General features: G+C 34.3%; 1 protein-coding gene across 1 annotated transcript; it reads left to right on the top strand.

Moving 5' to 3' along the window:
• Positions 1 to 9,066: 9,066 nt before the first annotated feature.
• LOC149144283 (RNA-binding protein 2-like) lies at positions 9,067 to 9,732 on the top strand. The gene has a single exon (XM_089452107.1). It carries the CDS (start codon positions 9,067 to 9,069, stop codon positions 9,730 to 9,732), a length of 666 nt encoding a protein of 221 aa, XP_089308233.1.
• Positions 9,733 to 15,223: the final 5,491 nt, after the last annotated feature.

The raw sequence follows: 15,223 nt of genomic DNA, 5'->3' as shown, positions 1-15,223 counted from the left end.
AAGGATTCTTCTTTGTGAATTTGGTTCATCTTAGATATGATCCAAAGTGGATTGTGGCAACACATTACAAGAAAGTAGGTTTCAATTGGTCATATGTTGACAACAAGAATTTCCATGAAGATAAAGTCAGAAATCAGTATAATGTTGCAAGGGAATTAGGGCCAAGTGAAAAACAAGAAAAGGAGGATAAGCAACAAGCCTAACACTCTCAAGAAAGGATAAGAATGCAAGTTAGATCTTCCATGCTTAAAATAAATAAAGAGCGTCAAAAGACGGGGGAAAATATAATAAGCATAAAAGAAATGAACAAGAAAACCCATTGGATGACTAAGAGGGAGACAAAGATGAAGAAACCTTGGAGGAAAGTAATGCATCTCTTGCAAGGAAAAAGCAAGATCGAAGGAGAAAAAGGGAGCAAGAGATGAGACAATGATAGAGGGAAAGAAAACAATAGGTTGGAGATATCCAACAACAACAGTAGGAAGAGATCAATAAGAAAGTTGAGCTCAATATCTAACAACAACAATAGGGTCAAGGTTCCAGGATGTGGGCCGATCTTTCTCCGTTTGACATTCCTCCATCCATTCCAATTATCGGTGGATGCTTTCCACTAAAAGAATTGGGCATCTCAGACAAAGAAGAGGAAGAGATATTTGACCTTACTAGATTCACTTCTGATCAAGTCCATCGTAAGACCATGCAACAGAGAAGAAAATGCTATTCCAAGAACCCAACCAAACCTTTGTCAGTAACTACAGAGAAGGAGACTGCCATGGATACCACTATGAACCCTAAGAAGATTACTTTAGATGGAAGCACCTTTGTGACTACAACAAAGCTAAATGTGAGCAGTCTAAACAAACATATTGTATAACTTCAAGGAAAGTTCTATGCTTCTGAGCAAAGAGATTCCAAGGCAGGAGAAGTAAATAAAGTTTTGCACCTAGTTCATTCAAGTGCAAAGGAGTTACAAGAATCCATTATATAATAGGTAGAAAATTTAGAGGAAGCCATGACTGTAGTTTATGAAGAGATGTTGAAGTTGCATCAGACTATAGCACCATTCCCAATGATACAGGAAAAAACTAAGGAGAAGACAACTATGATTAGACAAGCTACCACAACTATCAACAATATGTGTGGATAGACTACCAAATATCTAGATGTGCCAATGGCCCTCCCTACAAAGATTTGGGTAACTTCGCAAAACGACAGTCGAAATTTGCATCAAGGTCCAATCACAAGACAAATTAGCAAAGGATGTAGATAAAGTTCCAGCTTCATATAAGTATTTTCTGAGTGGATTAGAATCTATGATTGAAGTACACAAGGGCCCTTCTATCAGAGCAGTGGGAGAAGTGAGGAAGTAAGAATAATTTCTCCAGGAAATTCAAAAATCTCTCAATCCTCTCAAGAAAGCCTCTACTCTAGAGAACTTGCAAGTAACAAGAGAGACATTTTCTCAGTACGTGATAGAACCAGTGGGGATATACACCAAGCTAGCTTGTCAAATTAGATCAAGGTAAAAAAGATCACTCTAATAGTAGATGCCCTAGAGTGTCTTCACAGACATAGGGAAGGGCATCAAAAGGTGGTCAAAGTGGCAACTAAATACAAGCTTTGGAATTCATATCTTGTACAGTAAGTACATGTAGATTTTCCAGAATTGTCTATTGTTAAGTTGTTAGAATAGAACCATCTCTTTCACATGTTCATAGTAGGGTAGAGAGTAGAGTAGAGTAGGGTCTCAAAATAATATGAAAGGTCATGAGGTAGCTCAAGAGTCATGGGTAGAGCAAGAATCACCCTATCTATAAATATGTTCTCATGGCACATTATAATGAACTTTTAGCCTTTGGACTCATTTTGGTGCATATTATTTGAGAATTAGGGTACCTTCTAGTGAATTAAAGAAGTAATTTATATTTCCTCCTATGGATTTAATGGAGATATTTTGTGATGGTGCCATGGATGTTATCAACTTAATTAACTGAAAGTTCCTTTGAAATTTTGGCGTACTATTTCTTCATGTGTATTCATGCATTCTGGGATTTCCGCTGTAAAAAGTGAATGGTATATGATATTCTTACCTTAGGATCATGTTAGTAAAATTCTTTATTGACATTAGCATTTTATTATTATGTGATTTTGCACTCACTTATTCTTTTATATGGTTATTAATCACTGACTTATTCATGATTGGTAAATTTATCTTATATGTATGTGTGGATATTATTTAAAGCCTTGCTAACAATCACTTTTATTGGGATTCATGATTTGAAGTTATGTTGTGGCTATCCATGGTATCTGTTTTATTGGATTTTCATAGTTTACTTAATTACATTTGTTGAAGCTTCATTCGTTCTCCCTTAAGTTGAAACTCACTTTGTCCAAGGAAAATCTTAATCAACGAGATGGAAGCTGGGCCTACATACCAGATGCGACTCTTAGACCAAACAGTGTAGAGTGTGATTGGGATCCTACACAGAGGAGATCCCTTGGTAGTGCATTTTAGCTCATCAATAGGACGCTTTGAAAAAAGCTATCCAAAAAGCTTCAACTTCTCGAAGGTCTCCAAAGCCTCCTCTTAAACAAGAGGAAGGAGAAATTACACAAGGATTCATTCCCATTAAAATGAAGCATAATAAGCATGGAAGTAAAATGTAATAGACATGTAAGGTGGAATCTAAGCATCAACCCATTTCTTGAAATAGTTTTGAAGCCCCGAATCCTCCAGAGGAAGAAGGTGAGAATCTTAAGGCCCATGTAGATTAACCAAACAATCTTGTTTTAAAGGCTCATCCTGATTTTATTATCGAAGAACAACCAAATCAAGACCCTGCAAGGAAAATTCCTATGGTGGGAAATGATTCCCCAAAGGTCTCTCCTAGAGTAAACGATGAAGAAGATGTTAAGGTGGCCAAAAATAAGTCCTCTTCTTCTCCCCCTTCCTATTCAGATGTGATTAAAAAGAAGCGTTCCTTGCCACTGGTAACAAGAAGAAATAAAGATCATGGTAGGAAGAACTCAAGTATTGAATCCTATAGAAATGTCATGTTTAGAAATTTTCTTGTGCAATCAATTTTTTTAAAGATACTCCTGTTCTCATGAAGAAGTAGGTGAAAAAAATTGAAGACTTAGTTTTGGAACTTTGCCCTCCCTACTCTTTTTGGGAGGAGACTTGATTCGTAGTTTTTTTGTAAATGCACCATTAGTCTAAGCTACTCAAATTGGCTCACAAGGAGGAGAACATACTGTAACTCATTTCCCGAGTTACTGCTACATTCAAGCACATATTTAAATATAAATTCTTCTCATTTCTGTTAAAAGAAATAGTAATTATTGTGTGAATGAAATAGAGAGTTAAGGATTCACATAATTAGGATAACACACGATAATTATAATATAAACAAATTAATGATTTATATGTTAAATACGCACATAATTAATACTTAGTTGACATATTTCATAAGTAAATTGTTTTATGATAAGAGATAGTAATGATGTGAACAAATTGATCACTTATGTATAAATCGCATGGATATTGATAAAATTAATTATTTTCATTAATGTTAAATAATTTAAAAATAAAAATAAAATTGCTTCATAATAAGAAATTGGCCATTTATGTACAAATGGCAGGGATGTTAATAAGATTTATTATTGTCATTAATGTTGAATAATAAAGAGAAAATAATGACTCACATAGTTTGTGTGTTTACTTAGCGTAGAAAAGTTTAGTCCTCGTTGTAAAATTTTCTTGGTTAATTTTTAATTCACAAATGCACATGCATATATTTAAATAAAAAAATATGAATGGAAAAGTTTGTATGTTTTTTTTTATTCTAGAAAATCAATTTACTAGTGCACATGCACAATTTTTATATAAAAAATGAGTGGGTATGGTAAAATGAAACACCATTACGTGAGGACGTGGAAGCTTACTGGACATGAAATTTCTTTATGTGCACTGTTTTCATATAAAAAATATCATTGGGGTATGGTCAAATGAAATACCATTACATGAAGACGTGGAAGTTTATTGGACATGAAATTTCTTTATAATTTTTAAATTTCTAAATATAATGTTGTTGTTTCTATATGGAGATGTTAATTACTAAGCCAAGTATTCATTATTTTTTTCTGAATTAGACTAATTTTATTAATCAAAAATATGGTATAAGATGATACAATCAAGAGAGACAGAAAATCGGCAACTGGAAAGGATAGGACTATCAACTTTGGTTCCGGAGAAGGAGTGAAACAAGCAAGAAGCTACAACATAAAGGCTAGAAGCAAAAAGACTACTTCTACCCAGAATCGGAACAAGCCTCAACACGAAGCTTTTTCCCTTTCCGTTTTTTTACTTCGACCCAACCATCCTGAGGTGAATGAGCAATAACAACTTGAAGATTGGGGTTTTCCATAGGGGGACCCTCCTTTTCTGAATCAGAGGAGGAGGTCAAATGGACGAATTTCTGGACGATGACTGTATCGGAGGAATGCGCCGGATCATCGGTGGAAGGGACCACGAAATGAGGGGTTTGATCCAATTCTGCATCGCTACCTTCATCTTTAGAGCTAGAGGATTCAGAATCCACAACTAGAGGCGGAGAGCAAGGAGCCCATTATTTGGGATTCGGCTTGGAGAGGTTATCCTTATTTTTTTTTGCTGGGAGAGATAGGCAAGCATTTGTACATGCCCTGATTGGTGGCAACGGTGGCAATGGAATGCAGTATTTTCGTAATCTAGTGTTTGGGTCTAGACAAAGTCATTGATCTTGAGATTGATTTGGTCTCGAAGTCCTCTGCTCAAATTTAACTCTGCACATATTCTGGCATATGTGTAGAGAGCTTTGTTCTCGAGCTAGTAATCTCCCATAATGAAACTGCCCAAGGTGTTTCCTATAGCTTTATAGACTGTACAATGCCATAAGTGGGTAGGTAAGTTTGGAAGCCTAATCCATACAGGTGTCGTGGTAATGACTGCAGTTGCTGGATCAAAATCTGGGAACCAAGGAGTCAAGAAGAGCCCTACAGTTCCCATGAACCAAGGGCCTTCTTCTAAAGCCTTTTCATAATTCTTACTGTCATCAAATAGAACAATGAAGTATCCTTTTGAACAGAAACTAATCTTACAATGATGAGTCCAATTTGCATGGATCCACGCATAGAGATCCTGAGATCGCGGCCACAGTCCGTTAAATCTGCAAATGATGGCTCTTTCTGCAAATTTTTGAAGTTCGTTTGCAAGGCCTTCATGGGTGATTTCAACAAAGGGAACTTCCTCTATCTTGTCAACTAAAAAAGGCTTAGGTTTAAGGGCTTCTGGGGGTTTGGGGTTCTCAGACTGTATTGCATCTTTGTAAGAGAAAGGAGGAGCAGAGGAATATTGTCCTGCTGCACCTTCTATCAATCGAAGGGTTAATAACAAAGAGCAGTTTCTAGTAATGTTGTAAGAAGAGAGGGGCAGAAGGTTTTCAAGTTGTTTACCTTGAAAGAGAAGTCTCTGAAGGCCTTAGGGGATCCCAATCCACCATTTTAGATCCAGTTTGAGATCCAGCACCAAATCTGAAGAACTGACCGATTGCACGATGGTTCTGCCTGTAGGTTGAGAAATTTAGATCTGAAAGGAGTCGAAGAAGTGCCTAGACCCAGTGCCAAGACCTCTTGTGCATCCGAGAGCAGATCTGCCATGGTGATGAAAGGGAGGGGATTTCTCCTCTGCAAGCATATCCTCCTTTCGAATCTTGGACAGAACACACGCTTTTTGGACAGCAATGAGGAGGTCAAGCATTCAAGCTTCACCCACACCCTCTTCCTGTCGTTGTTCCACTTCAACCTGGCCTACCAATGCATCCCATCATCGACCCAGATCTTCAAGTGGAGGTGTGGCAGATTCGTATAGCACCCATGATTAACGATCATGCTCACTGGTTGCAAACTTTCGCTTCTTAGAGCCCTCAAGGCCACCCTCCATAGGCAGTAAATCTTAAGATGGATGTTAATTATTCAATTTTACTTGAATGTATATAACTTATTGTGTTGATTTCATGATATATTTATAGTAATTATTAAATTTTTAGATATATTTGTAACTAAATGTGTGGAATATGGAGATTTAGTTATGTTAAGATAGCTTAACAAAGTTTATAATTATGGAATATGATAAAAAAAATAGTAATTAAAATATGTTAATCAAAGAAATTGTTGAGCATTTATGTAAGTGCTTGTTATATTAGTTAAATAAGTTATTGAGTAATCATAAGGATGTACATAAGGAATAATTAGTCAAGATATTTCTTAAGTAAATTGTCTAATAATAAGAGATAGTTAATTTGTAGACAAATTGATTATTTATATATAAATAGCATGGATATTGATAAGGTTGATTATTCGAGTTAGTGCTGAATAATAAAAGAAGAATAACTAACTACATGGTTTGTGTGTTTACTCATTATAGAAAGTTGATATGTTTCCTTTATAAAAAAAATTCATTGATTTTAATTCTTAGAAGTGTGTTAACTAAATTCTCTATAATACACATTGATTTAAACCATGATAATCACGAGAACCACATATAGGTAGGATAAATGGATAACATATGACAAGGTAATAAGGATAAAAATAAAAATTTCATAATAATCAAAATTATAATAGATAATTACATTTGAAATAGTTTTAGGGTTGTTATACTATTTGTTTGTTTCTTTGTTTGTTTGTTCATTAGTTTTGTGTAAATGGGTTGAATTACCTTATTTTTTTGAGAGACTTTGACTCAAGGGTGATTGGGTTTGTGTCCATAGGTTTCAAACTAGTGAAATTTTCACCATAAGTGTCTTAACAAATACCGGGTTACCAACACCTATGGGGCATTATATGATTGCTATATTATTAAAATTAAATTAAATCAATCTATCTCTTTTTTTTAATGGAAATGAAATAGTGAAAATAGATAATGATAAATTCATTTAAATAATAAATTTTCTCCGAAAACACATTATATTCAAAATGAATTGTGATAGAGTCACTGGTAGTTTTAGCCCTGAGGGTTAGCTCAATTGGTCGATTCCTAGTTGTTAAAGCACCTTTGGTATTGAGAGGTCATAGGTTCAATTATCTCAACACTCTTGGGATGACACTCTGTGGTTGAGATGATATAAGTGATCCCTTCAGATGGATTTTCCATTCCATGGATGTAGTTGTTACCGAGATACCTCAGATGGATTTTCCATTCCATGGATGTAGTGGTCACCAATATCCCGGAAGCGATCCCTTCAGATGGATTGTCCATTCCATGGATGTAGTGGTCACTGATATCTGGAAAGTGATCCCTTTAGATGGATTTTCCATTCCATGGATGCAGTGGTCATCGAGATCCCTTCAGACCTTCAGATGGATCCATTCCATGGATGTAGTGGTCAACGCTATCCCGAAAGTGATCCCTTTAGATGGATTTTCCATTCCATGGATGTAGTGGTCACTAATATCCAGAAAGTGATTCCTTTAGATGAATTTTCCATTCCATGGATGTAGTGGTCACTGATATCCAGGAAGTGATCCCTTTAGATGGATTTTCCATTCCATGGATGTAGTGGTCACCGAGATCCCTTCAATGGATTTGCCATTCCATAAGAAAAAAGAAAAAATGGAAAAATAAGAAGAAGAAAGAAAGAAAGAAAGAAAAAGACAAGTCATTGATACTAAATTGTAATTTCTATTTCATTGTCTTTATAGTCATAATGTAAAAATGGTTACTAACATGCTTATAAAATAAATTGTGACAATCGAACATATAAAATGAGACTTATAATTTAATAAATTATAATTATGAATTTATTAATTTTATGACCATAAATATAACAAAATGACAAGTAAGGCACTTGAGTAGGCCTAATGGTTAAGACTATATGTTTCTTCATAAGAGGTTTAGGTTCAAATTGAGAGGCGGTAGAGTATGTAAGGCCCCATAAATTTTAATAGTCAAGACATTAAGAAGAATATACTTAGTTTTGGTGGTTGGGAGAAATATTGTTATCCTTTCAGAAGTAACATGAGAAATATTGTGAGAAGTGAGTATCAAAAATGTTGTGAGAGGTGTTAGACTTAGTTTTGGTGATTGGGAGAAATGTTGTTATCCGTAACATGAGAAATGTTGTGAGAAGTGTTATTCTTCTTACACGAGAATAAAGATTGGTATAACAATTGAAGTTATAAATACAACTTTTATTATAATGGGTTAAATCAAATTTTGAAAATAAAAATATAACCTTTAATATGATATATGTGATAAATCTATGGTTAATGACACTCCTGGAAAATAAATTAGTATTAGAGTCCATTGAGGTGCTAGTTGCCCAGTCTTAACTAACGCAAGAGTAAATATCAATATTATGAAATAGAGGGAAAGCATGAAAATTTGAAGTTGAAAATATAACTTTTAGTATAATATATTTAATTTAAAATCTAAAAATATGAATGCTTTAAATATTAAAAATAAAATAAAAGAGTTTATGAAAAATTACACTAAACTTATTTAAATTTATTTAAATGGGTTGATAAAATATTTCCAAAAAAAATTGTTTACATAAAATCTCTTACACTTTACTTGTAATACTTATTCAACATTTCATAACAACTATTTATACAAAATTTTACATTTTTACTATTATATTGGTTCACTACATTACCATTTCATAACAAATATTTATACAAAATATTACATTTTACTATTATATTGGTTCACTACTTTATAATAAATAGTTGTACTATACTCGTTACCAAAGTATTCGTAGAAATTTGATACACATAAGGAAATAAGAGTATTTTTTCTTTAAAAACCTAACAATTAAAATGGGCCGACCATAAATACATGGGCACCGTAAAATAGATCTATTTTCGCGCTCCATAGTCCCTATATTAATACATGGACAACGTAAACTCTAGAGGAACGTAAGAGCTTTGCCAATACAAGAGTTTGTTTCAATCCATTTTTGGGCTTCTGTATTTTACCGTATTAGATCGAAACGCGTCTTTGTTTCTGGTCGGGCAATAAGAGAGAGAAACATGGAGTACGCAAAATCCCATCCAATAGGCGCTGAGAGAGAAAGGGACTGGCAGAGTTCCGTACTAGCCAAGCGGCCTCGCAATGATTATGAATATGACTATACTCGTGATCTATCATTGTCTGGTGTTTACGTTAACCCTAGGGAAGACCTCAGGCTTGCTGAGAGAGGGGGTGACAGATTCGGGATTCACCTATTGGATAATGATGTTCGTGCTTCTGCTCCTCTTTTTCGTGATGATCATCGTTTTGTTTCACCGAGTGGAACGTTTCCTTCTTCAAATCGGTTAAGTGTAGATGAGGGTTTGAATTTCAGGTGTGATAGCCATAGACTCGACCCTGTAATTGGGAGGAGGGTGCCTGTGGATGATGTTCAATATCTACCAGAAGATGCATCCAACACGCTGTTTGTGATGGGTGTTCCAAGTGATTGCACTACTAGAGAAGCGGAGCACATATTTCGCCCATTCCGCGGATTCAAAGAAGTGAGGGTTGTTAAAAAGCCCAAGGAATCCAAAAAATCTCATCGAGGTGGAGAAGGAGAAGCGGAGAGTGCCGTCGTTGTTTTGTGTTTTGTGGAATTTGATAACCCAAAGTGTGCCGCGATTGCCATGGAAGCTTTACAAGGGTATAAGTTCGATGAAATTACAGAGATTCGCCTTCGCTAAAGTTGCAATTTGACAGAGAGAGGAGTAGGTCATCCTTTGCGCACGATCAAGATCGACGTCGCGATTATTATCGTCATCGTCGGTGACATTTTGAGCCACCAACGCATTGCCTGCGATAGCTAGTTTCCAAAGTATAATGCATCATTTCCATTTCTTTTTATTTTCAGGGATTGTAGTCAGTCTTGAACGGGTAGTTTTAAGTGCGAAAAAACTTCTAATTTGAAGTGAGAGCTATATACTTGGTTCATGTTTGGAATATGGAATATGGGGAGAGGCTGATTGAATGAAATAAATATTTGGTTTAGGGGCATTTATGGTTGGGTGGTACCTCGAATGGTTTTATGTATATGTTTTTAAGTGTTATTTATTATTGAGGTCAACGAGCACATGTATAGGTTAATGTTTTGATTTTATTATTGGTTTCTCATGGCTTCATTTCTCGGAATTGTTGGTTATATGCATGGAAAAAGCATGTGCTTTTGTTATCGATGTTCATGATTTGATAAGTTAGTGAATGGTTATATGAATGTATGAGTCAACAAGTGTTCTTGCAGCTAATTTAAGAGGGAAATGAATCTTCTTGATGATTCTTGGATGGAATTAATGAGACAATGATCAAATATGCATTCATGACCTATAACTACTATGTTTACTATATGTTTGTCTAAATGCTTATCACATGTTTGGAATGTTTGGGCAAGATTTGAGCCTAAGTATAGGTTATGCATACTTGTGATCATCTTAGAATTAATTTTAAAAAGTTCTTGTCAATGGCTTGTAGGTTAGCCTTGAATTTGTGGCACTAAATCTAGGACCGTAGGCATAAATTTGGGGAATTTCAAATGTAGCCACATGAAGGATCGTTTGTGCATGTGGCTGGAGCCTTCTTGCTACATGGAAGGCTTGGCATGGGCTGTGAAGTGGGTCAAAAGGTAGTTCCAGTCCATGAAGAGATGATTAGTGAATGTAGTGGATGTTGTTAGAGGTTGCAGTAAGGCTTAAAATGGATGTTGTTTGACATTTGGGTGATCAGATGTTCTTAGAGGTTGCAGTGAAGCTTAAAGGTAGTAGGCCCTACTTTCATAACTGGAACTTGTTCGTTGGATTATGCACAGTAACTCTTAGCTCATGTTTACCATGAGAGCTTGTAAAAGCAGGTAAATATGTGTTGGGGTTCAACATCACATTTCAATTGACAAGTGAGAAATATTAATTATGATTGTTATACCTGAAGTGTTGAAAAAAATACAACAATATTGCAAATATTTCATCACTTATATGGTTTAGTTGAACCATAAACAAGATGGTGATTGAAACTCTACGTGTTCCATTTTCTAAGGTCAATATTATGTACATTTTTTCAACTAAATGTTAATTAGACCTATTATGGTTCCTTGTCACATTAGTGGACAAATTAAAAATATTTTAAAGCACATGTTTAAATCTTAGTTTAGAATCCTCTAGTTTTTCACCCTCATCTCTAACCTTGGAATCATGAATTCAATCCATTAATGTTTTTTTTGTCCTTTAGAGATAAATTCCATAATCATCTATAAGAATTTCCATGTACTTTGTGGGAGGTTTACCAACAATTAGGAAGGGACCGTTTGGTTGCACTTTGGGAAACCAACGAGCATTGTTTTAGATAGGGAGATGATTGACATGAAGTTGAAAATATCTACAACATTCCATAAACAAATAGATGGGTAAAAAAAGTAGTTAATATGACTTTGGTGTGGCTTCTGAGGGGAAATAGCCAGAAGCATTTGAAAACATGGGATGAAAATTTGGTCTACATACAAAATTATTACAATAGAGCTGTAGTCCACACTTCTATAATAAAGTCCCCATTTGAAACGTGTTTTAAATATTTCCCCCCTTCACCTTTGGACATTGTCGTATTAGATCGAAACACGTCTTGGTACAAGGAACAATGTAAAAGTAATAGGAGAAATTTAAGGCCAGTCATGATCAACATCAAATAGAGAAATCACTCAAGGTGGGAGATAGAGTATGGCTATATTTTAACAAGGAGAGGCTATAGGGGCCTGGTAAGAATATCAAGGATATGAGATATGGTCCTACCAAGATATTGGTAAAGGTGGGTGATAATGCATATCGACTCAGTTTACCACCATATATGCACATTTACTTAGTTGTGAACGTAGATAATTTTAAACTTTATGAGCCTTCCGTGTTAGATAAGGAAGAGGAACATGTCTTACCTTCTATGGAATATTTAACACTAGATGATCAATTAGAGTTGATATAAGATACAATTTTGTAGAAGAAGCCTTGAACTATAAGACAAGGGAAACATGACCTTTGATAGATTGGGTTTAAAGGAAAACTTCCAGGAAAACCACCTGTTACTATCATCTTTGTCTTAATATAAAGAAAAAGTTGTTTACAATCTTGTACTCGCACAAACTCATAACAGTATGCACGCACCCACCTACATAAGGTTACAAACTTCACTTGTTCTCTAGTTTCTAATGGAAGAAAGCTTCGAACTCCTCACTGAGGGCTCCAATCCTCAACAACATTCATGGACCATGTTTCATCAAATTTTTAGATTGGATCCATTATCAACACTTAAGCTTAATATCAAAAATAAAACTATAAGTCATCACTGTAACACAATCATCCATCTATGACACATCTGAATCAAGAAATCATTGAAACCCAATCATCAATCTCTGACATAACTCAAAACCAATCATTAATTTCTGAATCAACTGATCACTAGAAATTATGACACAACTAAATCAATTAATCATTGAAACCTCTGACACAACTAAATCAAACAATCACTGGAACCTCTAACACAATTGAATCACCCAATCATTAATTTCTAATATAACTAAATCAACCATTCACTCAAAACTAATTAATCGACACTTAATCAAAATTAAACCAATCAATTGGAACAGTTAGATCGCTTTAACTAGTACACAGAACTGAACCTAGAATACTACATCAATACACACAACCAACTGTAGTCCTGATCATTCAAATGCCAAAATGCATACACTACTTCACTTAAGGCGTCTTGCGTGCATACACACATTTCAGTAGAGAAACTCATGTACAGAAAATTAAAAAATTGACTAATGAAATTATGAAAACAATACTAATTCATACTTAGATATACTGCAACACTTTGAACCAATCACATAATTGAACTTGATCTTCAATCAAAATCAACAAGTAATCTTAACACCATTCATAACCACATTCAACTTCATCATTCAATCATATCTACCTCAGATATTATCACTTAAACTAGATCAATCATGAGGACATCATTGACATACATCAGAAAAATAACAGAGATAATCAAATTTATCAGTGATTTATGAACCAACATGTACACACTTTCCCCGACACTAACCAGTGTATAGATATGAAAATTTTGACCTAAAATTTTGCAGTTCTTCAGAACTTTAGAAAGACGCAGATCATAATATTTGGAGATGAAAACATGCATCAATACTTAGATCTAGTCAATCCATGATCAGATCATACAATGAAAAAGTCATTTTAGGTCTTATGATCTTGATCCATCATTGTATTAATTTGTGCATAGTTATTTTAGATCTATTGGATCTCATCAATCATCAAACTCTCAGGTGCATAGTTTAGATCAAGCAAAGCATCAAAAACCCATAACATGCATATTTTCTTTTCATCTAACTTTTCATAAGATTTCCATCACATGCACACCCTGCACACTTTGATCTTCACCATCTTATATAGTTTTAGCCTTTTTCAATACAATGAGTCAAAACCGTAGTTATGTCGATGGCTTTCTTTGAAGTGATCAATATTTTTTGTTGCGCTCATTACTATGGGCCAATACCATGGTAAGAACCCATTATTTATAATACCATGGTACAAAAACCATATGCTACTTTTCTTCGTTGAACTTGCTTGCAAACACGACTTGGCTTAACAGAACCCGTGTATAGTTCTTGAGCTTCCAACTTTATCATTCCACTGACCTACCATGCATTCTGTCACATCTGTAAATAGAACTCCCATGCATTTTGTCACAACTGTAAACACATCACGTTTATACATTTAACAAGTATATTTTCGTCAAGAGACAACTTATCAAGTAGGATTCTTTCTCCCCATATCAAAATTCTAATTCTGATATTGTAAACCTGCGACTCATCATTCTGGTATTTTGTTCCATCATTCTGTCACCTCTGAACTGACCTGTGGATTCATCTAGTTACCATATACTTGTTCTATTACAAGTTAGTTTCCATTAAGGACAACACATGCATCATAATGCCAATAATCTCCCCCTTTGGACTTGATGGAAGTATCTCCTGGTGATGTAGTCAAAGGTGAATTCAACATCTGTAGTCCACAATAGGCAAGCGAGAATGGGATTTATGCCTCGTGATTTGCTTTGATAATAGAAAATCATGAGTGAATTATGTTATAATATATTTTAAATTTAATTATATTTTTTATTTATAGGTATTAGGTGGATAGCTCTGAAAAATTTATTGCTATGAGCTCTATAAATATGCCTATTGGCAAAAATGAAAAGGTTATTAAGTAAGGTTGCGACAATGAGATTTAAACCATATTTTTAATGCTCTCTTTAAAAAGGAATTATCTTATTTTCTCATGGGTGGTTAAGTGTTTGATTAATAGCGTGATTGCCTGCCTCTCTTTGAGGACCCTCTCAAGCAGTAAGGATTTTTATTTCATTTTCAGTATATATAAATTGTCTTTATATCCTCATAGCTTTCTATTTCTTTGATTAATTAATTGCATTCTTAATTCTTCCATATTTGAATTAAGTTCATTCTACTAATCATTTTTTTTGATAGATTATGGATTCACATGGATAGAGATTACCAGCAATGACATACTATTATACTTTAATCAATTAGACAAAGTTTTATCTTTCTTATAGACTAAGGATTCATTTGCAGAATTGGATGTTAAATTTCAAGAATGTGTGATCTATAATTTAAGAAAGTGGAATGTATTTTAAAGTAGGAGTTTGTTTCCTTTTATTTTCATACAACCACGATTGTTGTTTATATAGACGTGTGATGAGATTAAATATTATTTTTTTCTTTTGCAATTGAGAGTGTGTATATAGTTATTATTTATGCAAAGTGTGGAATTAATTTTCATTTAGATCAAGCACTATAAGATTGATTTACAGAAGTGTGAATTTTTCTTTATTTCAAAGTAGAGTGACATTTCTATAAGAAAAAGTAGTTTTTAAGAAAGAGAGTGTCACCATTGTAGAGTTAATCTTATTTTCTAGGAATAACTAATTTACTCATAGGAGACATGTGCATTTCAATAATTTACGTAAACAATTTAAGGTCAATTAAATTGTTAAACACTTTGGCATCATTTTCGGGGAAGTGTATACACGAGTCTTTTATTTTCACTTAAAAAAAACAAAAATGATATGCATAGTGATAGAGAATCCAGAGGTAGATGTGTAGGT

This window comes from Pinus tabuliformis, chromosome X (assembly GCF_031772625.1).
Source record: "Pinus tabuliformis cultivar Carrire ecotype Pingquan chromosome X, CPIR1, whole genome shotgun sequence".
In the NCBI taxonomy this organism is placed as follows: domain Eukaryota; kingdom Viridiplantae; phylum Streptophyta; class Pinopsida; order Pinales; family Pinaceae; genus Pinus; species Pinus tabuliformis.
The sequence above is the reverse complement of the archived record's forward strand: the minus strand, read 5'-3'. Positions and strand labels throughout refer to the sequence as shown.